Source organism: Mastomys coucha, unplaced genomic scaffold (genome assembly GCF_008632895.1).
Source record: "Mastomys coucha isolate ucsf_1 unplaced genomic scaffold, UCSF_Mcou_1 pScaffold23, whole genome shotgun sequence".
In the NCBI taxonomy this organism is placed as follows: domain Eukaryota; kingdom Metazoa; phylum Chordata; class Mammalia; order Rodentia; family Muridae; genus Mastomys; species Mastomys coucha.
Window position 1 is genome coordinate 60,757,208 of NW_022196906.1, and position 26,271 is coordinate 60,783,478.

Sequence of the window (26,271 nt, forward strand, 5' to 3'; positions counted from 1 at the left end):
TTTATTTGTTGGTATTTTTCTTAGGCAGCATCTCACTGGACTGACAGCAGTCCAGGTTGCTCTAGACTAAGTGATACTCCCAGCTCAGTACTATTTAGCGCTGGGATGACAGATGTATGAGTTCATAGATGTGTGTCACCATATGTATATAATGTGTAAGTGCACATGTATGTATTCAGTATATGCACATGTGTGTGTGGAGGCCAGAGGAAGACATCTAGTGTCCTGCAGTACTATTCTCTGCCTTATTTCCTTGAGATAGGGTCTCTCCCTGAATCTGGAGCTGGACCGGCAGCCAGCAGACTCCACTGGTTCTCCCGTACCTGCCTCCCACAGTGCTAGGCTTACTGATGTGCACAGCAACACACGGTTTTTCATATGGGTGCTGAGGACTTGAACTCCAGTCCTCATGTTTACAGAACAATTTCTCTTACTTACCCACTGTACCATCTCCCCAGTGAGGACTTGCAGTTTTGATGGATGAATTGACTCTCATCCCAGTGCACTCTTTAGCAGCTGTTGTCTGGTTTGGCGCTTCCGTTAGTTTCTGCTGAAGAGGCCAGTTCTTTTCAGCTGTCTTTACCCCATCTCTGGCCTTCTCAGGAGCACCTGTCTCTAGTCATGGCAATTAAAGGGGAGGATTAGGAAAGATTTTGCTGTCTGTGTAAGTTGATTTCCATATAGCTCTAAGACTGTATTCAAAATCTCAATAGATGACTCATGTCATATGTGGAGAATGCCCCTGTGTAGCTCTAAATGCCCTGGGGGCCTCCTGGACTTCAGGATTGCAACGAGCGATGCCCTGGCAGGGGCTCCTAGGTGATGCTGATGTTTCCTAGATCCAGCAGCCGTGGCAGCATTATTGTTCCATCATTGCCTGTGCAGGTCATTTATAGACACGCTACCAGAAGAACTCTGGAAAGCATTTCAGTAGGTGTACCAACTTCCAAGGGAGAAGGGGTTGGCCCTGAGAATACTATTACAGAAAAGGAGAGACCAGACTCTTACTTAGCCTTTGCTGGAGGGGTTTGGTTTGAGTTGTGAGCTGAAAGAAGCCTGCAAGGAGATGGAAAGTGATCCAGAACAAAGGTCTTAGAATTGAGAAGCTCTTGGTAAACACTGTCTCCAGGCTTGTAGAGACAGCATGGCAAGCTTCTACCTTTGAATCCTATTCTCTTTATGTGTGTGGATGTAAATCTACCATATGCGTGCAGTGCCCACAGAGGCTGGAGGAAGACTTCAGATCTCTGGGAACTGGAGGCATAGACAGTTGTGAGCTGCCATATGAGTCCAGGTGTAAGACCCAGAGAGTCTTATGTCTGGGATGTCCCACTCACAGAAACACAGAGATGGAGATTGATGCAACAAGCAAGAGGTTTATTGATCCAGCGTGCTGGGGCCCTGCCCCCCACCCCCCAACACACAGCTTGCTCAGTGAGCTTTTATACAGTTTTCAGGGTAGTAGCCTTTAGGCACAATGTGATTGGCAGAACAGTGTGACTTTTTAAACTGGTTGGTCTTCAGGAAATGAGGTGGCAAGGACTTCCCCTGTCTGAATGCTAATTAGCCTCTCTCTTTCAGAGGAAGAAGTGTTTCATGACCTTCCAAAGTTCCTGAGCTGACCTTTTCACAGGGAAGCAAGCTTATGTCCTTTCAAAGAATAGCCAGGTTCTTGGTTTTTCTTTTTAAACTGCTGAGCTATCTCTCCAGTCCCCATCAATGTTTTAATTTATTTCCATTTAAAAATGTTTTTGTCTGATTTGTTTTGTTTTGAGACAGGGTGCCTTGTAGCCTTGGCAGCTCTTAAACTCCCCATGTAGACAAGGTTGGCCATGATCTTCCTGTCTCTACCTCCTGAGTCCTGGAATTACAAATGTGTGCCACTACATCGAGTTTATGAAACAGGATGGAACTCATGCTGCCTGTATGCCAGGCAGGCATTGTACTCGTTGAGTCACCAAACTTCTGCTTTTGCACACGGTTTTAGAAGCAAACTAGTCTGTGTGGAGAGAGATCTAGTGGAGCCTGATATGATGGAGGCTGTCTGCAAAGGCAGGTGTGTCAGAGACAGTGTCTGCGTGGCTTTGACGTGTCCTCATTTCGAGACACTTGGGTTGCATGATATGGAGAGGGCAGGAAGAAAGGAGCACATGGAGGACTTGCAGTCAGGTGATGTGGCTTTAAAGCCTGGTTCTGTCACTCATTAGCTGTGTCAGGGGGGAGCCACTCGTTCTGTCTGGCCCTCAGTTTCATTCTAAATGGGGAGAAGAAACCATTCTTCCAGGTGGATGTGAGGGTCAAGTGAGAGAATATTCCAGAAGGCATACTGTGGGAATGGTAAACTTTAAATAGAACTTTATTTGAGACCTCCTCCAGCACTGCACTCCTCCAGTGACACTGTACCTGGGACTTACCAAGGACTTGTCAAGGCCTCCCAGCGCTGAGTCAGCCTTGTGTCAGGATTCCTCCCAGCCTGAAGGTGGCCAAGAAGTCTCACTCTTGTTTCAAGAAGAAAAGCTGACATCCAGGAATTTGCACACAGCCCATCCTAAGATTAAGGTTGTGGAAGGACTGGACTTCCACCCTCACCCTTCCTGGGACAGACTCCAGGCGTCCCTTGCAGCAACTGTAAGGCTCCAGAACCTGCACCAAGTCTGAGTGGGGACAGGATGCTGGATGATGTCACCATGAGACACAGAAAATGCTGTGCTAGACTGATCTTCAGCACCCATTCAGCCCCTATGGGCCACACCCAGCTCACTGGGGAGCAGAGAGGTCCTGCAGTGGGGACAATGAATACACAAAAGAAATAAAAGGGAAAGGGAAGGAATTGACTGCTCCTGAGTATGGTGATATGCAGGAGAGCATAGCCAGAGGCAGACACATCTGGGAGAGTCCAGAATGGTCATGTCCCTGACCAGAGTGAGGAGAGGGAGAGAGGAAACAAGTACATCAGCCAGGAGGCCAAAGGGACAAAAAGATACAAAGGACCGGTAGCCAAAATGTATGGATTATATAGGGAAGAGCCTCTGGGGGAAGGGCAACCCAGCCCTTGGGCTGAAAAGTTCAGGCAGAAGGTGCGGTATACCAGCCACACCCCAACAGGTAGGGACTGAGGCATGCTGGGAGAACCTGGAGCCAGGTCCATTTCAATGTGTTAAATAGGCACCTAAACTGTGGGTCCCAGCTTTGAAATTTAACAGACAGCAGGTTTGCTCCAGTGTGCACCCGAGTCCTCCCTTCCCCAATCTAAAATAAACACCAGCCCTGTTGCTGAGATTAAAAATGTCCGGACAAAAACAACTGGAGAGAGGAGGGGTTTACTTTGACTCCAGCTGTGAGGGTGCAGCCTATCACAGCAGGAAAGGCTGCTGGTCACGTGGCAGCCACAGTCACAAACCAGATATGGTGATTGCTGACGCATAGCTCACGTCTTTTTATTTGATCCAATAACATTGAGTATTGACTAAATGCAATTCTAAATTTTCTAGTAGCCACACTGAATAGGTAAAAAGAAATAGGTGACCTAATGTTAAAGATAATTTTTTTGACTCTAACATATACTGACTTTAATATGTAGGCAGTATGAAGTTATTGATGCTCATCAATATGAGCAATATTGTATATTATATATGTGTGTGTATACACACATACACACACACACATATATATAAGTCTACATAAGCTAATGTGGATTTGATACTCAGAGCACATATCTGCTTATAGGTATTGCCCTGGTTAAAGTAAACAGCAGTTCTATTTAAACAGTAAACTTGTGTCTAATGAAGGAATTTTATACTTTATCAGTTTTTGTATTAAAATTAAATTTAAAAATTGAGTTCCTTAGTCACATTGGCCATATTTCAAGTGTTCAGTTACCATACACGTTTAGTGGCTAAATATTGTTAAACAGACTAGACAGAGAGGACTTCAGCAAATGGAGGTGCTTGTACACAGGCCAGGACACTCATGTGCACCATTATGGAGGTGCAGAAAATATTGGAAAGGGCAAATCCTATAGTTTTCTAGAGATTACTTTATGAGGTTTTATGTTAAGTTAGGGACCATATGTAGATTATCCTGAGTCCATGAAGAGGCCATGTTTTATAAAACTAAGATGAGGAAGCTCTTGGGGCTATCTTGCCCAATCTGTTCTTTCTCAGGTAGGAAAACCAGGGCTTTCCTAGGGTAGCGGAATGAGTCACCAGGTCACAGCCAGTCAGGTCTAGCATTTGTTCCTCTTTGTTGTCTGTCTCAGTCCATTCAGACTGTGGCACCCCACCCCCCTCTCCCCAAAATTCATGTCATCCCCTCATGTACAGTAGATCCATTGTACCCTAAGAGTCTTAACTGATTTCAGCATCAGAACTTAAACACTGATGGCAAGCCAGGCCTGGTGGCACATGCCTTTAATCCCAACACTTGGGAGGCAGAGACAGAAAGATCTCTGTGAGTTTGAAACCAGCCTGCTCTACGGAGCGAGTTCTACGCCAGCCAGAGCTACAAACAAAGACCCTGTCTTAAAAAACAAAACACACAATCAAACAGAAGCCAGAGTCTTAGGGGAGCACATCCAGCTCAGTTATGGATGAGAGTCAAGGGGATCCATCCTGAGCAAGCTACACTTCAGCTGAAATGAGAGCAACGAACAAGCACTGTGGTTTTAAAGTCCTGGGTGTGGTAGGAGTAGTGTAGACCATTCTATGCCAAAGGAGCAAACTGGGAAAGAAGAAGTGAGTGACAGGTCTTGAGTCTAAGACCACTTTGGGCCCATATATTTTGCCCTTCAGGCCCACCGGGACATAGATCCTGCAGAACAGCTTTGGGCAACCTTGCCCTCTTGTCTTTGCTCTGAGTAGTCTACACCAGAACCTTCCCACGTTGGAGTTGGCTGGCTGTGGCTCTTCCAGACAAGAATGGTACTACACCTGTGGGTCCACTGGTATGGAGTCTCCAGACAACCCGATTGCCTGCTGCAGTAGGTGCTCTCTGCATTGGCTTCCACCCCTACACACTTCTCCCAGGGGCCACCAAGCTCTGAGGCATCCTTTGAAATCCAGGTGGAAGTAGCCACACCCACACAGCTTTGCTTGGTATAGAGCAATCACTTTAGGAACCAGTGGAGCCGCACCTGGGGTGACTGAACCCTAGAGTGGAGCTAGAGTTCAAGAAGCAAAGGCCTCAACAAGAACCAGTGCTGGGCAGTGGAGGCTCTTCCTTTAGTAGGGTTCTGTCCTCCAGGCCCTCTGTGTGGCCCATGACAGGAATGGAGCTCTTTCCCTATAGGAAGTCTGAGACGACTTGAAACCATTATCTCATTGTCTTGGACAATAGGCTCTTTATACAGTTGACTAATCGCCATTGTTTTGATGAATAACACCTGGCCTTCCTTGGGCTTGCTGATCCTTGTAAATCTCCTTATCAAGCAAACCTCTGCCCCACCTGTGTTCTCTCCACCATCGCAGTTTCTCATGGCTTTCTTCTCAGTAGGAACAGGCTGAAAAACAAAAACAAAAACAAAACGTAAAACTTATACATTTTCCTTATTTTTTTAAAATAAATATTTTATCTTAAAATATTCCTCTTTGGGCCAGTGAAATTACTTGGTGAGTAAGGGTGCCTGTCACCAAGCCTGATGACCTGAGTTTGATCCCTGGGACCCATATGGTGGGAGGCGAGAACTGACTCCTGCAAGCTGTCTATACACACACTCACACATACACACACACACACACACACACACACACACACACACACACACACAGAGAGAGAGAGAGAGAGAGAGAGAGAGAGAGAGAGAGAGAGAGAGAGAGAGAGGAGAGATAGACACAGAGACAGACAGACAGACAGACACATACACATTTTACTGTGTTGAGAGGCACAGACTCCATCAGCGTTGCGCTTGGACATTTTCTTGGCTAGATATCCAGTCTCCTCACTCACAAGTCTGACCTTCTGTAAGACACTAGACTAGCACATGAACAAAATTTAGTGACATTTCTCTGCTAATTTATTACAAGAATGGTAATAAAATTCTTCCACTGACTGCTGCCACGTTCCTCAGTTCTGTCTGCAAACCTCATCAGAATGGCGGGTCAATGTCTATTCAGAACCACTTAGATACTTTCAGCGTGTTGAGACTCCCCTCCCCAGAACCGTTCTCTGTGGCTCACTTATGACACTGAAGACTAATCCCAGCATGCATTTTACAACTCATCTGCCTCAGCACCTTACCTACTTCTGAAGCCACTCCCATGGTTTTAGCTTTTTGTCTGTTGGGTTTTTTGGTCACAGTATCACCTCACTCAATACAAACATCCTATGTTGGGTTCCTCAAGCAGCTATACAACAAGATACCACAAACTGGTACTTATTTCTTACACTTCTCAAGGCTGGGAAATTCAAGATCAAGGCTTGTCTAGGGAGGAACTTGCTTCATAGATAGTGGTCTTCCTGTATAACTGAAAGGTTTCTGTTTGGGGCTCACCAGAACATGGAGGCACATCGTCATTTGGGGTAAGATACTTACCCAAAAATTCTTAGAAGAATTATTAGTGCCATAGATAAAAATAGACATTGCAAAGGTTTTAAAGAGAGTTTAGACCCACAAGGGCTAAGTAATCTCTTTTGGAGGTTTCAGAGAAGATAGAGTGGTCCCATGCTATGTGATTGACAAGTAGCCCATAGTACATTCTTGGGAGTCTGGCTGTCTCTGATTCCCCGGTGGAAGGGGAAGAGGAAAGATTTGGTCCTTTAGTTAAGATGTGTGTCTATCATATGGGATGGGCTGCCTGGAACCTCTGATTGCTTAGGGTGCTTATAAAGCTTCCGTTGGGGAGATGAGGATTCTAGCTCATAGCCAGCCATGGCGGGGCACCTGCTATTTCTTTTACAGAAGCTGTGAGGGTGGAGACAGAGAGAGGCTGAGTGGCTGGTAGCCCAAACATGCCAGCCATGATGTCAGCAATAACAAGTTCTTTATTTCATCCCAGTTTACTTTTATTTCACTTTGGGTTTTGAGTTAGGGTCTTGCTCTATATCTCAGGATGGCCTGGAAGTGGCTGGATGCACTGGGCTGGCCTCGAGTTTGTGACAGTCCTTCTGCTTTTGTTCCTCAAGTGCTTGAGACTATGCTTGTGTAATTTTAATTTTATACACACCATATTTCATACAATTATTTGTAAGTTACAGAAGAGCTAAGCAAAGCTAAAGAAACCATATATACTTATATGTATATATAAAATATGATTTATATGTGATATATAAGATCCTTCTATGTAGCTCTGGCTGGCCTAGAACTCACCAAGGTCTACCTGTCCCCATCTCTTAATATCAGTGATTAAAAGCATGTACCACCAAGCCTGGATAAACGGTAGGACTTTAAGAGAGGCATGGCTCAGTTGGTAAAGTGCATGCTGCATAAGCATGAAGAGCTAGGTCCAAGTCCCTAGCTCTCACATTGAAGCTATGTGTCTATGATTTCTGCACTAGGGAAAAGGGGACAGGAAGGGCTTGCAGGCATCCAGTTTAGCAGAATCCAGAGTTCTAGATTCAGTGAGAGATCTTGTCTTAAAATATAAGGCAGAGGGCTGGAGAGATGGCTCAGTGGTGAAGAGCACTGACTGCTTTCCCGAAGGTCCTGAGTTCAAATTCCAGCAACCACATAGTGGCTCATAAGCATCTATAATGAGATCTGACGCCCTCTTCTGGTGTGTCTGAAGACAGCTACAGGGTACTTATATATAATAAATAAATCTTTAAAAAATAAAATAAAATATAAGGCAGAGAGCACTTGAGACAGACATTTGGCATTGATCTCTTGCTTCTACATGCATGTGTGCACAAATGAACACACATGCAGAGTGAGGGTCAGTACAAATGCAGAATACTTCATGAGACCAGACATTGGGTCCAGAGACCTTCCAAGTGGGCAGTACCAAGAGCAGGGAAAATCACTCTTAGTTGAGTCCAGAACAGCTAGGAATTTGTCACCTGGTGATCTACATGACAAGTACATATTGGAGGGGGCCCATGACGGTGATGAACCGGTGTGCTTCGCTGTAGTCTGTGGTTTCTCCTTTCATGAATGGTATGTGAGGGGATTGTTGTTATTCATTGGTCTGGTGGCTACAATGAATTCTCAGGAGATAATTTTTTATTAACGCAAATAATTCACTTACCATTCTCTGCCTCCTGGATGTGTGGGACAGATGGTATGTGTTCATATGTGCAAGCAAGATACCAAGTCAGGGACTGGGGAGAGGGCTTCACCTGTGGTGCTCGCTGCCCCAAGCCTGACATCTGAGTTCAACCCCCAAAACAAACATGATTGGAAGGAGAGAATTGACTCCAGCAAGTTGCCCTCTGATTTCTGCCTGTCCTAACATGCCATGGGCATGCGTGCCCTATTGTCACCAACTAACTAACTAGCTAAATGCCAGGTCATTGCACCTTAGCAGTTTTTTCATACTGCTGCTTTGTCTGAAATGTGATTCACCATGGGGCACAGCCTGCTTTTTACAAAAAAAGGGTAATATTCAGGGTAAGGAGGGACCTGGGCCCAGAGCACAAACAGAGACCTTTCTGGGGTCACCCCCTTCGTGATTCTTTTCTCAGAACTTCAATGGTGAGAATGCAGAAGCAAAGCTAGTATTAGGTACTGGTTAGACCAAGCTCCAGGCAGGGCCAGGGAGGTAGGTCCTACTTTCCAGACGATCTGAGAGTCAGCTGTAGGACCTGCACCCATGAGCCAGGCCTCACGACAAACAAAACTAACGGGGGCCGGCCCTCCCCATCGGTGTCTTCCAGAGTGTCCGGAGGAGAGCTGTTCGATTTCCTGGCCCAGAAGGAGTCGTTAAGTGAGGAGGAAGCCACCAGCTTCATTAAGCAGATCCTGGATGGGGTGAATTACCTTCACACAAAGAAAATTGCTCACTTTGATCTCAAGGTCAGTAAGGGGAGTAAAAGGCAAGCCGTGTTTAGGAAGAAGGGACCCTGCCCCCTTGACATAGATAGGAAGGGTCCAGTGCTCACGGGCCTACTCTTTGAACCTTCAACCCCAAACCAGACCTTGGGGCAAGGAATGGCCTATTGCATGTATCTACCTCAGTTTCACTTCTGTCAGGTCTTCCTCTAGTGGGGCTGACTGCAAGAAGCTCTTTGAACACTTTATCTCATCTGGGGAGTAGGTGAGGCATACTTTAAAAAAAAAAAAAAGAAGAAGAAGCAACAAGAAACTTGTAGCAAAACTTATTTCATGCCAGGCAGTGGTGGCGCATGCCTTTAATCTCAGTACTTGGGAGGCAGAGGCAGGCAGATTTCTGAGTTCAAGGCCAGCCTGGTCTACAGAGTGAGTTCCAGGACAGCCAGGGCTACACAGAGAAACCCTGTCTTGAAAAACCAAAACCAAAACCAAAACAAAACCAAAAACTCATTTCACAAGAGGAAACTTACTGACGAGGGAATGCTAAATCATGAGGGGGCAGAACTAGCAGGATTTGCAGATTGCTGAGCTTGGCTGATAATCTCTAGACCCAGTACAGCGTGGCTTTCTGTGTCTCCTCATTGGAGATGAGAGATCTTGGAGCCCAAGAACCGTTGGCTGCCGGTTTCTCCCTCGCCCCAAACTGGAGCCACAGACTGCTTCCAGGGCCCACTGATCATTTGTGGTAACTGGTGTTCAGGGTTGAGAAAGTTCATCGTGACCATGTTTAACTGCATGTATGCTGTGGTCAAGGCAGAAGGATTGGCTCGCTCTCAGTAACTTAGCTCAGGCACAGAGCCTGAGGGGCCTTTGCAGAACTGAGTCATTGAGGTCCCTTCACCTCATGGATAGATCCCTGTTTATAGGAGGACACCCACACACTGTTGGTTGCTATTGCTTCTTTAGTTTGCTTTTAAGTCACGCTCTTATGTACCTCAGGCTGACCTCAAACTTGTTGGCTTTGAATTCTTGATTCTCCTGCCTCTGCTTCCCACATGCCAGGCTTACAGGTATGCACCGCCACACTTGGCTGCCTGTCTGTCTGTCCAGTCTTCTCTGCAGAAAACCCTGTGCTGCTTTGTGCACTGTGCTCAGCATTTTTTTTCTGGCCTTAGCTCTTTTTTCTTTTTTCTTTTTTCTTTTCTTTCTTTTTGTTTTTGTTTTTGGAGACAGGGTTTCTTTGTGCAGCTCTGAATGTCCTGGAACTCTCTTTATAGACTAGGCTGGCCCCAAACTGAGAGAGAGATGCTTGTCTCTGCCTCCAGAATTGCTGGGGATTAAAGGTATGCTCCACCACTCACCTGACTAGTTTTTTCTAAGGGGATTTGTGCAGGAGACAGAAAAGAAAAATCAGCCATTCTAAGAGTTGTTACAGAGGGAAGCACTGGGGGGTCGGGGTAGTGGTGGTGGTTAGGAGCTGGTGAGCCCAAAGGACGGACCTTTAACTCATCCTGAAGTTATGAGAGAGAGAGAGAGAGAGAGAGAGAGAGAGAGAGAGAGAGAGAGAGAGAGGGAGTTGCTTAGAAAAACTGGCATTTGATTTTTCTAAAGAATCGACAGGGATTTGCAGAGGACCATCTGAGGAAGACTTATATATACTGTGTATATGATCACAGCAACAACACAAGCGTTCAGTGAAGTACAGAGAAAGGATGTATGTGCATGGCTGGAGAAGAGGGTGGAAAGCAATTGTTAGCAGCTAAGGCTGAGCCAAGGAGTCCCTTTACCCTGAGAGATTCAGGGGCCAGGGTAGCACGCGTATATTTCAGCTTGATCTCTCCGGCCAGGAAGATGGATGTAATGGGAACAGCAGCTGGAAGCCCAGCCAAGAGACTTATGCAGTAACCTAGGTAAGGGATGGTATGGGACAGAGGTCAAATTTCAGAATTGCTTAGGTGTATAATTTCACGTGAAGGTAAGGAGGAGGTAGTATCTACAAGGATACCATGTTTTGGTTTGAGGGACGGATCCACAGAGAACATGATGTGAGCGCCTACAGTCTCACAGCACCCACACCAAGGGTGTGGCCTCAGTTCCCACACACGAATCACTATCCTAGCTCTTATCCCAGCATGAGTCCCTTCCTGATGCCAGTTACCACAGGCTTTTAAAATGATTTCTACTGAAGATGGCTTACAGAGTTCTCTCAGGGGTCACACAATAAAAGTTGGGGTCCCAGTGGAGGGTGGGCCTGGACAAACTTTTGGGCAGTATCTGTGTCTCCTTCCTAATAATTCTATAGGCAATCAACTTCATTTCTTGGGTCTTTACCGGCTCCTGGAGACTGCCTCCCTTCATCTTTTCTCTAGTGGCTGATACAGATGGAAGGGTTTGCTCTGGTGAAGGGGGTGGGGGGTGTCTGTGGTGGAGTCAGCTTTTTTTTTTTTTAAAGATTTTATTTATTTATTTTATGTATATTTATTTTATGTATATGAGTACACTGTAGCTGGACAGATGGTTGTGAGCCACCATGTGGTTGCTGGGATTTGAACTCAGGACTTTCGGAAGAACAGTCAGTGCTCTTAACCTCTGAGCCATCTCACCAGCCCTGGAGTCAGCTTTGTTGAGCTTTATGCTTGATTCTGCCATACACCTGAGGACACCTGAACCTTGATTTTTCAGGCCTGTTGCAGCTACCACCTCCTACCTGGCAGAGTTGACATAAGAGGGGAGCAGCGCTCAGAGGCGCACGCAGAGTACGTGCTGCGTGTTGTTATTGTTACCTCCCTTCCCAGAAGAGTGGAAAAGAAAACACAACTCTTATTACAATGTTTTGGGCTCTGCTAGACTAGGAATAACAAACTCTGGTAATGCAGAGAACTGAGGCTTGCTGTGTGGTAGGGTGGCTGGTGGGACTATTTCTAGCTCTCAGACTCAGTCTGGACATTTTCCATGACCTAGAGACGGTCTGAGTTTACCCTGGTACATGTAGGGCAAAGATGCTGCTAAGCCCCATGCATGGCCTCCAGGTTTATAGACTCTGAACTTAATGATTCTCCCTTCTCATGGGTTCCTTGGCAGCAGGACCACAAATGGATTTTCCTACCCTATACTCTATACCTCCTATACCCGGAATGTAGCTTTACAGTACTGTTGTACTGGAAGTTTCCACTAGCTTCGGGGGATACAGTCAGCTGGTAGCCTAGAAGAGGTTTCTTGGTTCCATGTTCCAAGAATCTCCGCATTCTTGTTCGCTTTCCTCCTCTGTGATGAGCTTCTGTTTCCCTCCACTTGCTTGTGTTCTGTTACTCCTCCGCAAGAAAGCCTGCTTCCCCTAGGACACAGACACCATGCCCTGTCTATTAAGGTCCTCTTCCCCACTTGAAGGAGCTATGGCTGAGGAGGGTTAGCTGTCTGGTCTGCCTTTGTGTTATGAATGGCTCCTGGGAAGCTGTCTTAGTTACCATGACAAAGGCAACTCAAGGGGGAAAGGGTTTATATATATCTCAGCTCACGGTCCAAGGGAACAGTCCATCACAGAGTCACACGGCAGCAGGAGCCTGAAGAAGGTGGGCATTGCATATAGTCAAGAAACAGAGAGGGAAAAATGCATGTTCTCACTTAGCTGACTCTCCACGTTATAGAGTCCTGTTCAGGTGAGGGTCCTACTCACAATAAACATAGGTCTTTCCATATCAATTAACATGAAGATAATCCTCCATATGCATGCCCAGAGGCCCATCTTCCAGATGATTCTATAGACCAAGGGTATGTGTTGCCACCTCTCTTCCTTTCCCTTTCCCTTCCCAGGGCCTTCCTGCTCATTCTCTAAGACCCAGCAGAACTCCTTTCCTCTGGAAAGCCTCTGCTATCTGTCAAAAGTATAACTAAGAAGTAACGAAGGCCTTTGTGTCCGTTACCCTCTGTGCAAACTTCTGATGGGAGTGTTGGTCTTTTTTTTTTTTTTTTTTTCAAGACAGGGTTTCTCTGTGTAGCCCTGGCTGTCCTGGAACTCACTCTGTAGACCAGGCTGGCCTCGAACTCAGAAATCCGACTGCCCCTGCCTCCCAAGTGCTGGGATTAAAGGTGTGCGCCACCACCGCCTGGGGAGTGTTGGTCTTTAGGATTCACTTTCCACCTCATAGTACCTGACACAGGATGAGTCACTAGGAGTGAATGGTTGAGCACATGAATACCTTAGTGACAACCAGATGGACTCTTAGATGTCATGGGAACTCAGCATCTTTTCATGAAAGTGCAAAAGGGGTTATAGGCAGGTTATAGGTTAGCTCAGGAGTGTGAACATTTATTAAAGACCTACTATAATCCAGAGGAAAGCCCATAAATAATGTGGTGCAGTCCCTGCCTTCCAGGAGCCTAATGTCTCCAGGGAGATGGGCATAGTGAGACTTAGTGAGGAGGCCATATGAAATAAAATCTAATAGGTCCTCACTAACCATGCCTACCTCCAAGGAGTAAGCTCTCAGCTTCAGGCAGAGTGAGACCTTCCATGTGTGTTATAGAACTGGGCACAGATTTGAGTAGGCTAGGGTAGAAGAGTAAGGGTCGTTACCCGGTTGGGAGGGACATGGACTGACTGCCTGTTGGTATCAGGGACCATCAGGCAAGATGCCCATAGGGAAATAGGCCCCAGAACTACTCAGAAACCTCACCTTTGCACATGGTTTCAGTACAAATAGAGGCCTTGTGGAGGGCATTTGTATACAGTCTTGTATACAAGACTTATTTTAGAGAGTTGTGTACAAGTTTATTTTAGAGAGATTCTCCTTCCTCTGAGTCAGGATGTATCCTTTCCTCTCTGCACCAATCTAGCCTGAGACCTCTGAAATAGAAGATGGTCCCCAGGACTGATGGTATATTAAAGCAAAAATAATAAATCATGAGAAGTAATTAAAATTATATGTAATCTGGAAGCTCAAAACTCTGAGGAGGCTTCTAGTTTTTATGAACACTAACTAGTAAAAGGGTAAAATCCAGAGCAAGGAATCCCCCAAAAACCCAAGTTTCCAAGCTCCTTTATGCCTAGAATCATTCTCAGTGCTGACCTCCAGTGACAGTGTGATAGAGGCTGCTGGGCAAGCTTTTATAAGAGTGGTCATGGCAACACTTTAAAGACACAGTGCTTTCTAGAATCCAGCGTGCTTACACTTCTTTTTCCTCATTTGATCCTCATGGCAGCAGAAAGTGATGTCATGTTTTTACAAACCAAATACTTGGGATTCAAAGAGATTAAGTAACCGCTCGAGATCACACAAGTATCAGATGACAACTCAGCACTTGGTATTCATACAGCTAATCCAAGGGCTGGGCTGGGCTAGACATTGTGTTTTGGTTTTCTGAGACAAGGTCTCATGTAGGCTAGGCTGGCTTCAAACTTGCCACATAGCCAAAGATGACCATGGCCACCTGATCCTCCTGCGTATGCCTCTGAAGTGACAAGCATGGACCTGGTTTCTAGTCTTGCTTTTCTTTTCCTTTCTCTTCTTTTCTCTTTTTTTTTCTTTTTTCTTCTCTTCTCTTCTATTTTTCTTTTTTCCTTCCTCTCTCTCTTCCTCTCTTTTTTTCTCTCTCTCTTTCTTTCTTTCTTTCCTTCTTTGGGCCAACATGCTCCCCATTTTTTAGTTGAGCAAACTGAACCAAAATGCTGTCCTGTAGCTGTCTTTGGCTACTTTGTGGGTTCTTCTTTTTCCCACTCTTCTTCACCCCTTTTCTCTCACCTTTTCAACCTCCTAACACTGGATAGGAGAGGAAAAAAAGGATAGGATAGAGGGGAAAGGGGTCAATGTTATCATTAACTAGTTCCTGCTATTTAGAGGCCTCGAGTTCCTTGGGACAAGTGTTAGAATATCTAATTTCTTCTTCTCTTCTCTTCTCTTCTCTTCTCTTCTCTTCTCTTCTCTTCTCTTCTCTTCTCTTCTCTTCTCTTCTCTTCTCTTCTCTTCTCTTCCCTTCCCTTCCTTTCCCTTCCCTTCTCCTCCTCCTCCTCTTCCTCCTCCTTCAAACAAGCAGTGCATCTTTGCTTCTCTTCCTCCCCATCAGAAAAGAGAAAGAATAGGCAGTGATTTCCTTTCCTGTCTTTCCCAACAAGGGCAAGGACAAGAGGTCAGAGCCACACAGTGGTCCCTCTGCTGGTGACTGGGTGGAGGCTGTGGTTTGACAAATCTAAGGGCAGCTGAGTTCAGCCCTTCCCTAAGCCACAGATGTGGCTTTTCTAGGAAAAGCAGGGAGCTGAGGCAGCATACTGACTGAGGCACAGAGCCATGGTGAAATGCCTACTGTGCCAGCAGGCTGGGTGATCCCAAGGACATGGCTTCATCAATTAGACGAAGAGAGGCATCCAAGGAGTAGGAAGCACATAGGATGTAGGCTCAGCTCAAGCCCCTACTGTTGGCTGAGACACCTTCGAGAACTCTTGACCTCTTGCCTTGGTTTCTTCTTCTGTGTGGCCTGGATCCTGACAGGACTGGCCTCATGCAGTGGAGATCAAAAGAGATGAGGATCTTATAAACTGTTAAGTGCTGCAAGTTTTTCTGTACATTCTACATGACTTGCTAGCTAGGGGCTGTGAGGAACGTTGGAAAGGGATACTTTTCTTCTTCTTTTTATTAGCGCAGTGGGGAAAGCAAGACTCAGCTCCAGAAATGCAAGCACTGTGGTTCGTCCCTGTCATTCCAAGTGCTTGGCAGGCTGAGGCAGGATCACCATGTGTTCTAGGCTAACCTGTGCTACAGAGTGAGATCTTATCCCAAAAAACAAAACCAAATAACAACAGAAGACTTATTCCCAGAATGCTTGGGTGCAGGAGCCCTATACCCTCCAAGGTGCCTGGGGAAGAGAAAAGCTGGGCTGCAGGGTTAGCTGATAGCTCCTGGGAAAGACAGAATTTGGGTGGTGCCTGAAAGGATAGCAGATGACCAGGTCCTTGTTCTAAGAGGGAAAGACTCAATGGGATAGTCACAGTGTAGAGGCTGATGCCTATGGTCTGCTCTGTATGTCATGTTTGACCCTCCTAGTAAATGTCTAGAGCAGTGGTTCTCAATTTTGGGGATGGGGGGGCGGTTTGAATGACTGTTTCACAGGGGTCACCTAAGACCGTCAGAAAACACGGATATTTGCATTACGATTCATAATGGTAGCAACACTATGAATTAGCAACAAAACCAATTTTATGGTTGGGGGTCACCACAACATGAGGAACTGCATTTAAGGGTTGCAGCTTTAGGAAGCTTGAGGACCACTGCTCTCCAGGTAGCTCTTATTATTATCCCTTATTTGTAGGCCAGAGAAGTTAGGTAGCTTGCCCAGTGTCAGACTACTAACGTGGAGGATGAGCCTAGACTCCAAGGCCTGGGCTGTTAACCATTTTCCATGCCAGGTTTTCCCCTGAAAACAGGATGTGTGAGAAGTGCTCAAGAGACTGTGTTGGTTTGCTCATTTGCTTGCTCGTAGCCGGAACTGAATAGCTAGTAGGCTGGTATCACTTAGAGATAGCAGTAAGAGGCAAGGACCCTGACTTCCTCCTGGGGCGATGTGGGCAGGACCCGTAAGGAAGTGATTATCACGCTAGTGGTGTTCTGCCTGAGGCTGGGTAGTGATGACAGAGGCCCTGAGGTGGGAACTGTTAGTGTGTTGGAGGGATGGGTCACAGACATTCCTGTGTGGGTGTGGAGTTTGTACAGTGAGGCAGGAGAGGAACTTTTAGGATGGGGGTTATCTGGCAGAATAAACTGCTGGTTGGGGCAGCGGCAGCGGTGGCAGTAGTGGAGGTGAGGTAGGTGCTGAGCTGGCATAGGAGCCAAGCGGCCAGGAAGTCTTTGAATGGCAGACATAATGGGGAACTGGGTATTGGCTACACTGGAGGCTTGTGGGTCAAGGTTGCTTATGATCGATCAGTTTTGCTTTCTCGGGTTGCCCAGAGAGATGCCTGACCAATCTGGGTTTGGGCTTGGATTGCCCATGAAGTTTTCTTGTCCTCATAGCTCAAGCCCAGCTGGGCCTCAGCCTCACCTCGCAGCAAGCAGGCCACACGAGGCACTTGTGGCTCAGTACACTTGAGCTCTGTCTCTTCTGTAGCTTCCTGGCTTCTCTGGGCTTCTCTACAACATGACTGACTGAATGACCTTGGAGATCTCCTGTGGCCCTGGCATTGTGAGGCTGGAGGATAAAACAGGGTGGGGAAGGGAAACAGGAGGAGGGAGTGTGGGGAAGATGGTTTGTGCCAGGGCATGTTCTTCGTGAACTCAGGCGATGGAACAGGGTGTCAGGTACCACTCCCAGAGAGGACTCGGAGCTACTGTGGGCAGCTTAGCCAGTGTGCTACAGTCTCTCTTGGGAACCATACTCCCCCTCATGCATGGACCATCTCTCTGAAGCCTCAGAATGATGCTATGACCTACTGGGCATGTCCCCACTTTGTAGATAGGAAAGAGAGGCCCCCAATGACTTTGCCTAATTCATATTTTCAGTGGCAGAGGTGAGAGGAGAACTCAGACCTGCCTTACGCCAAGCCCTTGTCTTTTGCCCTTGATTGCATAGTCCCCGAGGTTGCCTCCATCCTGATAGGCATGGGACATGGGCCCCCCTTGGAGGGCCAGCTTCCAGTTGGTATCACAGGAGGCACCTCTATCAGGCATGTTGGCTTTTCCCAGAGTGGCAGGCCAAGCCAGGCATGTTTGTTTTGACAGGTGGGGCAATTTCACCCCACCACATCCCCCTGTGGCAGCTCTCTGTGTTCTGGGCTGGGCAACAGCATCTAAAGAATGCAGTGCCTCCCCCAGCCATGCTTTGCAGGTGATGTCAGCTGCGTGGGCTCAGTACCTGGTTGCAGAGAATACCATTGGCCGAGGATGAGTGGGGCAAGGAGGATGGACAGGATTGTGCTATCCACAGGGCAGTCTGGCTGGGGCCCAGTCTCCTGTGGCTACCACAGCCTAATCTTTCCTGACCTGAGGCATGGACACAGGATCTTTTTTATGTCCAGCCTTGGGGCTCAGAGCAGCAGACGTTTGCCCATCTAGCTTGGAATTATGTGTTACATCAAAACTGCTAAAGGAATTTTGGATGACATCTCCTGAGTGGAGAACTGGACCCAAAGAAAGGAAGTGGTCTGCTTATTAAGCTCTACACCTTTGTTCGAGGACCTGAAACTGTTTCCCAACCCCAAGCTTGGGCTTCTTTTCTGTTCATGGAGGTGGACTAAGAGACCACATCCTGGGGAGCTGCCAGTTTGCTGGATCTCAGGCTGCCTTTCAGACCATATTTTAGCCCTATTAATAGCTCTCTGGCTAGGAGGGCTCTCTGGCACTCCTAGTGGCTTATACCAACCAGGCAGAGGTAGGAAACCCTGGCTGGAATCCTCTTACTGCATTTATGTGAATATTGATGTGCAGCAGGGAAGATAGCAAGGCAACATCAGGAACCTTGAATGGAATTGAATTTACCTAGTGAGAAAGCTACCCACTACTAGGCAAATAGCTGCATCCAGAGAGGATCTGAGGTGTCTGAGATGGTGGCCCACCCTGTGGGGAATGAGAACAGGTCCAGATGTGAGATCCACCACAGGCTGGAAAGGTTACTGGGGTTATGGCTGGGGCTGCTCCAGGGATCGGAGTGCCTCCGTCCTCAGAATGAGGTTTTGATGGTCACTGGGGCTGCTGAGATATCTAACAAGACTGGTTGACGGGGTAAGTCTAGGAGCAGGACTGCCAGGGAAACTCTCCTGCCATCATGAGCTGATGGGCCTTGGGCAAGTCTTTTAGTTCCCTGGGCCTCAGTTTCCTGCGTCTGTGAAATGGTAATGGTAGTAGCACCGACTTCTCCGGGTGGCTGCCAGGATGGTATGGAGCACCCAAATGTGTCTCTGGTCCCTGGAGATGGTCAGGCTGTTCCTGGAGGCTGGGACGACAGAAGGAAGCCTTGTGAAGACTGAAGATAAGGGTCCCATGTTCTTTGGGTATCCTAGAATCCCTTAATGGCCCGGAAGTAGCAATATCATTTGGTGGCAGGGAGCCAATGGCCTGTCTGCACCCAGTCTGAGTATATAGGGCCAACTAACCCAAGTAACGCGTTGAGTGGCTCGCGTTGAGTGGCTGGTGAGGCGGGAACACAAATCTCAGTCCTCATCACTTAGCAGAGTATTCCTGCGGCCCCAGGTCACCTCCCCAGTTGAACGCCTTAGGCCATGCTTCCTTGTGTATACCTAACTTGGGCCCTCTCCTCCTAGAACTCCCCATCTTCTATTTTTACTTATGTATATGCCTGTGTATGTAATAGCACATATATATGCAAGCATCTTTGGAAGCCAGAGGAGGGCGTCAGATCCCTTGGAGCTGGAGTCACAGATTACTGTGACCAGCTTGACAGAGGCACTGAGATTTCAACTCTGGTCCTCTGGAAGCTCTTAAGCTCTCCAAGCACCCCCTCCCTGCTATTCAGTTTTCTTGTCTGAGATGAGAGCAGCTAGCTCTTGAAGGCCTGAAAGCCAGGCTAGGGACACGGTTTGGAGGATGCTCATTTGCACGAAAGCATCCACAGAAGAAAAGCCATCCTGTGGTGATAGGCGGATGCCTGCTCTAGACACTAAGCTGCAGCTTGAGTTCCAGCTCAAGCAGGGAAAGGGAGCAAGAGCTTTGGATATGACAGACAGATGCTTAAATCCCTGTGTCCCTAGACTGAGGGCTTCTTTTTCAGAAAGAAAGGAAGGATAAGACCCTCTGCTCCAGGCAGTTGAATGAGGAGCAAATATACCATGTGTTTGGTTGCTGCCAGGTCCTGCATATTGCATCTGCTTAATGTACTTGACTTCTCTCAGGGCACTTGGTGCACTTGGTGGCTGTCAGGCTTTATCTTAAGCTCCGGGGAGACGCTAGAACACCTCACTTAGGAAGCTTGAAGTCCATTGGAAGGAGATAGATAAGTAACCAGAGAGCTCTAGCTTTGGACCAGAGGAAGTGTTATAATGTAATATAAAACACTGCAGGGTGTTTGGAAGCTGGGAAGGGAGGGACCATCAGGAAGACCTTTTGGAGGAGATTGGCTGTCTTAACTGAGTATACAGGGCCAAATGTGAATGGGCAGCACCAGCTTTGGGGAAGGGGCGGGGCGGGGCAGGGGAACTTGCTCTAAGCACCTGGAAGCAGGTAGGTCTCCAGTAAGAAAATGTAGTCTGCCATCCCTCCAAGCCAGGGGAGAGGCTGTTTCCACCGTGAGCTACAGATGTGAGTAGATAGAAGGCTGCCTCTTCTCTCGGGGTGGCACTGCCCTCAGTTCTTTGATGCCTCGTCTCTGCTGCTCTGTAGTCCTAACATCCATCCAGGTTCTGGGGAGTCCATCTCTGTGGCTTGTGGCTTCCATTGCGTTCATCGTGCTGAGCTAGGGTCTGAGCTGAGGTGGTCAGGAGAGTAAGGCCAACGATGTGGGTAGACTAGAAGAGACACTGCCTGGCAGGGAAGTAGTGGAGAGTGAGAAGGATGGATCTCAGTACAGAGGATAGCAGCAGTATTCCTGAGGCAGTCACCAGAGTGCTGGGCCAGGGACACTGGAATGGGGTCATCTGCCTGGATGTTGTCTCCTGACCTCCTCTGCCCCCACACTCCCTTCAGCAGAGGCTAAAAATCTGATCTGCCTTGGGAAAGGACTTTGACACAAGTTCAAAATAAAGTTGAGAGTAATTCTCCAGAGGGCAAGAAAAATAAACCAACTTTAAAAATGCAAAAGAAAACGTGTTATTTAAACAAACCAAAAAAAAAAAAAAAAAAAAAAAAAAAAAAAACCAGGAAAAAAATTTGAGGGAGGGCCTCAGTTCCCTTGAGTAAAAGTCTAGCATCAGCAGCTGGGGGTCACAGAGATTTCAGGGAGACAGAGACACCTGGTGTATGTGTTGTGGAGTGACCAGACCAGATTGTGAGTCTAGCTAAGAGTTAGGGTCTAGTTCAGTGGGTCACCATGAGGGATCCACACAGCGTGTGGGGTGGGAGGGCATTGTCAGGTCCCTGTTCTCCCTCCAGTTGAGGATAGCTCTGCCAGAGAGTCAGGAAGGATGGCAAGGGCTGCTGGACTGGAGACAGCAGCCAGAGGTCCTAACAAAAAGATGTGAACAAGCAGAGGCCTAGGGGAGACCAAGATCGGCTTACAGTCAGGTAGGGCCTGGCTGGGATGGTTAGGAGAAGAGAGTTGGAGCAAGCCTTGTAAACCCAACCAGGATTATGGTGGGAGTGGGTGGACCAGAAGCCCTTCCCGGGCGCTGACAGTGGTGTAAGCAAAGGCACAAGGTGGGAACTCCTCCTCAGTTCTTTTGAGAATGGTGGCTTCCAATGTCTTTGCTTGGTGTACTGGCTGGTTTTGTGTGTCAACTTGACACAAGCTGGAGTTATCACAGAGAAAGGAGCTTCAGTGGAGGAAATGCCTCCATGAGATCCAGCTGGAAGGCATTTTCTCAATTAGTGATCAAGGGGAAAGGGCCCCTTGTGGGTGGTGCCATCTATGGGCTGGGAGTCTTGGGTTCTATAAGAAAGCAAGCTGAGCAAGCCAAGGGAAGCAAGCCAGTAAGTAACATCCCTCCATGGCCTCTGTATCAGCTCCTGCTGCTTGACCTGCTTAGTTTCAGCCCTGACTTCCTTTGGTGATGAACAGCAACATAGAAGTATAAGCTGAATAAACCCTTTCCTCCCCAACTTGCTTCTTGGTCACGATGTTTGTGCAGGAATAGAAACCCTGACTAAGACACTTGGTTAACAGCCTTCCTGGACTTTACTCCTTGTATGACACAATCCACTGCTTGCTGTGTGTAAATGACATTTTATAAACAAAAACACACCCATTCCCAGTGCAGTCTTAGAATTAACTTTAGAATATTTTTATTACCCCCTAAAGAGATCACACGTTGTTAGCAGTCTCTACCTATTCACCAGTCTTGTTGTATTGTAAGACGGGGTTTCTCTATGTAGCCCTGGCTGTCCTAGAAGTTGAACCTGTAGACTCTGCTGACCTGGAATTCACAGAGATCTGCCTGCTTCTGCCTCCTGAAAGCTGGGATTAAAGACATTCTGCACCTCTGCCTGGCTCCCCAGTCTTTTTTTTTGTGTGTGTAATTTATTACATTTTTATTTGTGTATTTGTGCACATTCACATGCAGCAGTGCACATTTGGAGGTCAGAGATCAGCTTGCTGCAGTCAGATCTCTCCTTTCTACCATGTGGGTCCCAAGGATTAAACTCACATCATCAGGCTTTGCAGTAAATCTTGTTACATCAGTGATTCTCAACCCCTTTGGGGAAGCACATCTCATATATCCGGTGTATCAGATATTTACATTATGATTCACAACAGTAGCAAAATTGCAGTTATGAAGTACCAATGAAATAATTTTATAGTTGGGGTCACCACAACATGAGGAGCTATATTAAAGGGCCGGATCATTAGGAAGGTTGAAAACCACTGCTTTCCATGCTGAGCCATCTCACTGGCCCTATTCCCTAAGTCTTACTCAACTGCTAATCTTCTTTCTGTCCATATGTATTTGTCTAGACTGGGTGTATATTTCTTACAAACAGAATCCTGTACTATGTGACCTTTTGTGTATGTCTCTTCCTCTTTCTCCTTCCTTTCTTCCTCCCTTTCCTTCTCCTCCTCCTCCCTCTCCTCCTCCTCCTCCCTCTCCTCCTCTTCCTCCCTCTCCTCCTCCTCCTTTTCCTCCTCCTTCTCCTCCTTTTCCTCCTCCTCCCCCTCCTTCCCTCCCCCTCCCCTCCCCCTCCTTCCCTCTCCTTCCCCTCCCCCTCCTTCTCTTCCTCCTTCTTTTGGGAGAGACTTAAGAGTAGCCCAGCCTGACCCCAAATGCACTTCAATCTTCCTCTTTATTATCCTGGGTACTAGGGTTTCAGGCAAGCATCCTGACACCTGGCTAGTGTAACATTTTCAAGGTTAGCTACATTGTAACATAGATCAATAGTTCATTTTCTTTTACCTTTTTCTTTGTTTCATTCCTCTTTATCTTCAAATAATTTCTTCTTAGGGCTGGTAAGATTACTTATCTCACACAAATAAGGTCCTGGGTTCAGTTCCCAGCCTGAAAAAAAGTAGGGCTTCCTATGTGACTATCGTACGTGGTGTGTATATGTCCAACTTTGTGTATCTCTTTATCAGTTAATGGGCATTTTTGCTTTCTGGCTTTTGTGGGGATACTGCTGTGAACATTACATAGAAGATTTTGAATGGGTAATGTTTTCAGGACAGTCCAATTTAAATAGAATCTAAGACAGTCGTCATGGGGTGAAGGAAAATGGCTAAGCAAATAGACCTGTCCATTCCCTGTCTCGTCTCGGAGGTTGCATAGGAATGAAGAAGGCAGACCTCAGGACCCTGTGTCAGATGCCCTGGGAGCAGGGAGGGGGATGGCAGAGTGGACTCCAAGGGTCTAGTTAGCCTCCTTTCTCCACCAAGCCTGCCATTATTGTGTCAGGCCAGCAGCTGTTTCAGGCCGGAAATAGCTGGGGCAGCTGGTATTTTCCCTGGAAATCAGGTGCATTTTTTCCTGCGTCCTGCCAAAAGCCAAAATTAGTTAAACACACAGAGAGAAGTTGGTCAGTCTCAGAGAAAGTCAACAGGAAGCTGGCTGGCCAGAGGACAAGAGGGAGGTCAGAGAGTCAATCAAGGCTAGCAAGCCTTGTATAAACCCAGGGGAAGCCCTGTTTCCCTTTCACATCTCAAGGAGGTGGCTTTGCTTATAGGAAAGGCTACCTACAGGTGTCTGATCCCATCTGACAGGTGAGGAAGCAGGGAACCTCATTGAAGGGTTCTTCCATTCAGAGACACGTGGGAAATCAGAGCCCAGGTCTTTAGTACTGTTGTCAGTACAGGGTTAGTTAAAACTGGTCCTTGACCCTGGGTGCTAGGAGACCTAGGAGAGAAAAACAAGAACTCTGCTGTTTTAGTCCCTCCCTGACCCCCTGCCAAGAGAGCACGAACCCCACCCCAACCCAACAGGAAAACACAAAACAACACTTTAATTACTATCTTGCCTTCTTTCTGTTTTGTTCTCCAGCCAGAAAACATTATGTTGTTAGACAAGAATATCCCCATTCCACACATCAAGCTGATTGACTTTGGCCTGGCTCATGAAATAGAAGATGGAGTTGAATTTAAAAACATTTTTGGGACACCTGAATTTGTTGGTGAGTTTTGGGTTTTTTTCTCTCAATCTGGCACCAAGACTGGGGAGGGGGTTCAGACCTGAGTTCAAGGCCCAGAATCTATGTAAGAAAGCCAAGAGTAGTTGTAATTGCAGATTCCAAGTAGCATGCCTTTAATCCCATTGCTAGGGAGGCAGAGACAGGGAGACACTGGGCTCAGTGGCTAGCCAGCTGAGCCTACTTGACAGATTCTAGGCTGATGAAAGACACTGTCTCAAAAAATAAGGTGGATTATACTGAAGGAGCAATATTCAAGGTTGTCCTGTGGCCTACAGGCACACATGTGCACGTGCATGTGCACGTACACACACACATACACACATAGACAGAAAGACAGAGAGAGAGGCAGACAGACAGACAAGACAGAGAGAAGGAGGGGCAGCAATCTTAGGAACTATCCTTCTTTACGTCTGGTATCTCATGCTTTGGCATACTTGCAAGAAACTGAAGGGTTGACAAGGAGTTGCCTTAGTAGGCCCTGAGTAGGGAGACAGAGGTGGGCTTGGCTTTGAGTGCCCATTGGCACAGAGAGTAGTCAGGTGGGGCTAGAGGCCTTTGAACTCTATGTTCAACTTCTGCAGAACTGGCCTCACATTTTACTCTTGGAAGAGTTCGGTGTTCAGATTTAAAAGCATTTCCCTGTCCTGGTTTCCCACATGAATCCTCTCTCTGAAGTAGCTTTTGATTTCCTGAACAGGAAAGAGGCAGTTATCTGTCAGGTACCAGATCCACCACCTGCCTCTCTGGAGAGCTTGGCCTCCACTCAACGTACTGGAGCAGCCAGCTCCAGCCGAGGCCTGGCCTTGCTCTCTCTCCTCTGTTCCTCTCACCCTCTGCCTTAGCCTTTTCTGTCCTACATGCTAGATATTCCCCAGGGGACTGGTCCAGAGGTTTTGGGGCTCACAAGAAAATATCTCTGCAGAGAGGAAAGGGATGAGAGTTGAGAATCAAATCATCATTTATCTCTTATGGGACTTGGAGTATTTCAGAGATGGAGGGTGTGGCCTCCTCCAAAGGCAGCTTGAATTATTTTCTCCATCAAGCACCTTGTTCCAAGCCAAACCCTGTCTCAAAAAACAAACAACAGCCGCCACCACTCCCAAAACAGACAAAATATGAGAACTTTAGGGCTGGAGAGGTGGCTTGGTGGCTAAAAGTGCATACTCTTGCCACTAAGAGGGCCCAAATGCAGATCCTAGCACCCATGCTAGATGGCTCTCGATCATCTGTAACTCCAGCTCCAGATATCCAAAACCCTCTTCTGGCCTCTGTGGGCACCTGCACTTCCATGTGCACACATACCCTCACATAGGTACACACACAGCCCCACATAGGTATACCCACATACCCACATAGGTACACACACACATACCTGTACAGAGATAGAAATAAAAACAAACTCTAAAAAAGAAATTCAGTGTGTAGTTGCATGTGACAGTCCTCATTTTAGAAAGATGCAATGAAATTAATTTCCTAGGGCAGAGGAGCTAGCAAGGAGTAAAGAGCTTGCCATGCCTGTGTAATCTTAGTTTGGATCCCCAGAACACACAAGAGCCAGATGTGGTACTGTGTGTCTGTAATCTCAGAGTTTCTACAGCAAGATGAGAAGCAGACAGGAAAGTTCCCAGGAGGTGATAGGCCAAGCCTGGTATACATAGGGTGAACAAGAGATATACACACACACATACACACACAGACACACACACACAGAGGGGGAGCGAAAAAAGGAGATGAAGGAGAGAGAGAGAGAGAGAGAGAGAGAGAGAGAGAGAAGAGAGATTGACTGATTCCTAGAGAAATGATCGTAGTTTGGATGTCAAGTTGCCATGTGAGAATAACTTGGAGTTGGGCATGCTGGTCCACACCTATAATCTCAGTAATTGGGAGGTGGAGTTCAAGACCATGATAAACTACACAGGGAGTTTGAGTCTAGCCTGCACTGCATAAGCTCTTGTCTGACAAACGAGTAGGTGTTTCTCTAACTCAGTAATTTGAGACCAGAAGATTGTGAGTTAGAGACCAGCATGGACTATGTAGTCAGATCTTAGCTCCCCAACTTAAAAAAAAAAGAAGATTCCTGGCTGGATGGTGGTGGCTCAGACCTTAAATCCCAGCACTCAGGAAGCAGAGGTGGGTGTTCTG

General features: G+C 47.0%; 1 protein-coding gene across 2 annotated transcripts in view; it reads left to right on the top strand.

Moving 5' to 3' along the window:
* The window catches only part of Dapk2 (death associated protein kinase 2), a 116,064-nt gene that overhangs the window by 66,614 nt on the left and 23,179 nt on the right, over positions 1 to 26,271 (top strand). For both annotated transcript variants that reach the window (XM_031343473.1, XM_031343474.1), the window contains exons 4-5: positions 8,809 to 8,947; positions 23,982 to 24,111. In XM_031343473.1, coding sequence (XP_031199333.1) covers positions 8,809 to 8,947; positions 23,982 to 24,111 — 269 coding nt within the window. The remainder of the gene's footprint in view (positions 1 to 8,808; positions 8,948 to 23,981; positions 24,112 to 26,271) is intronic.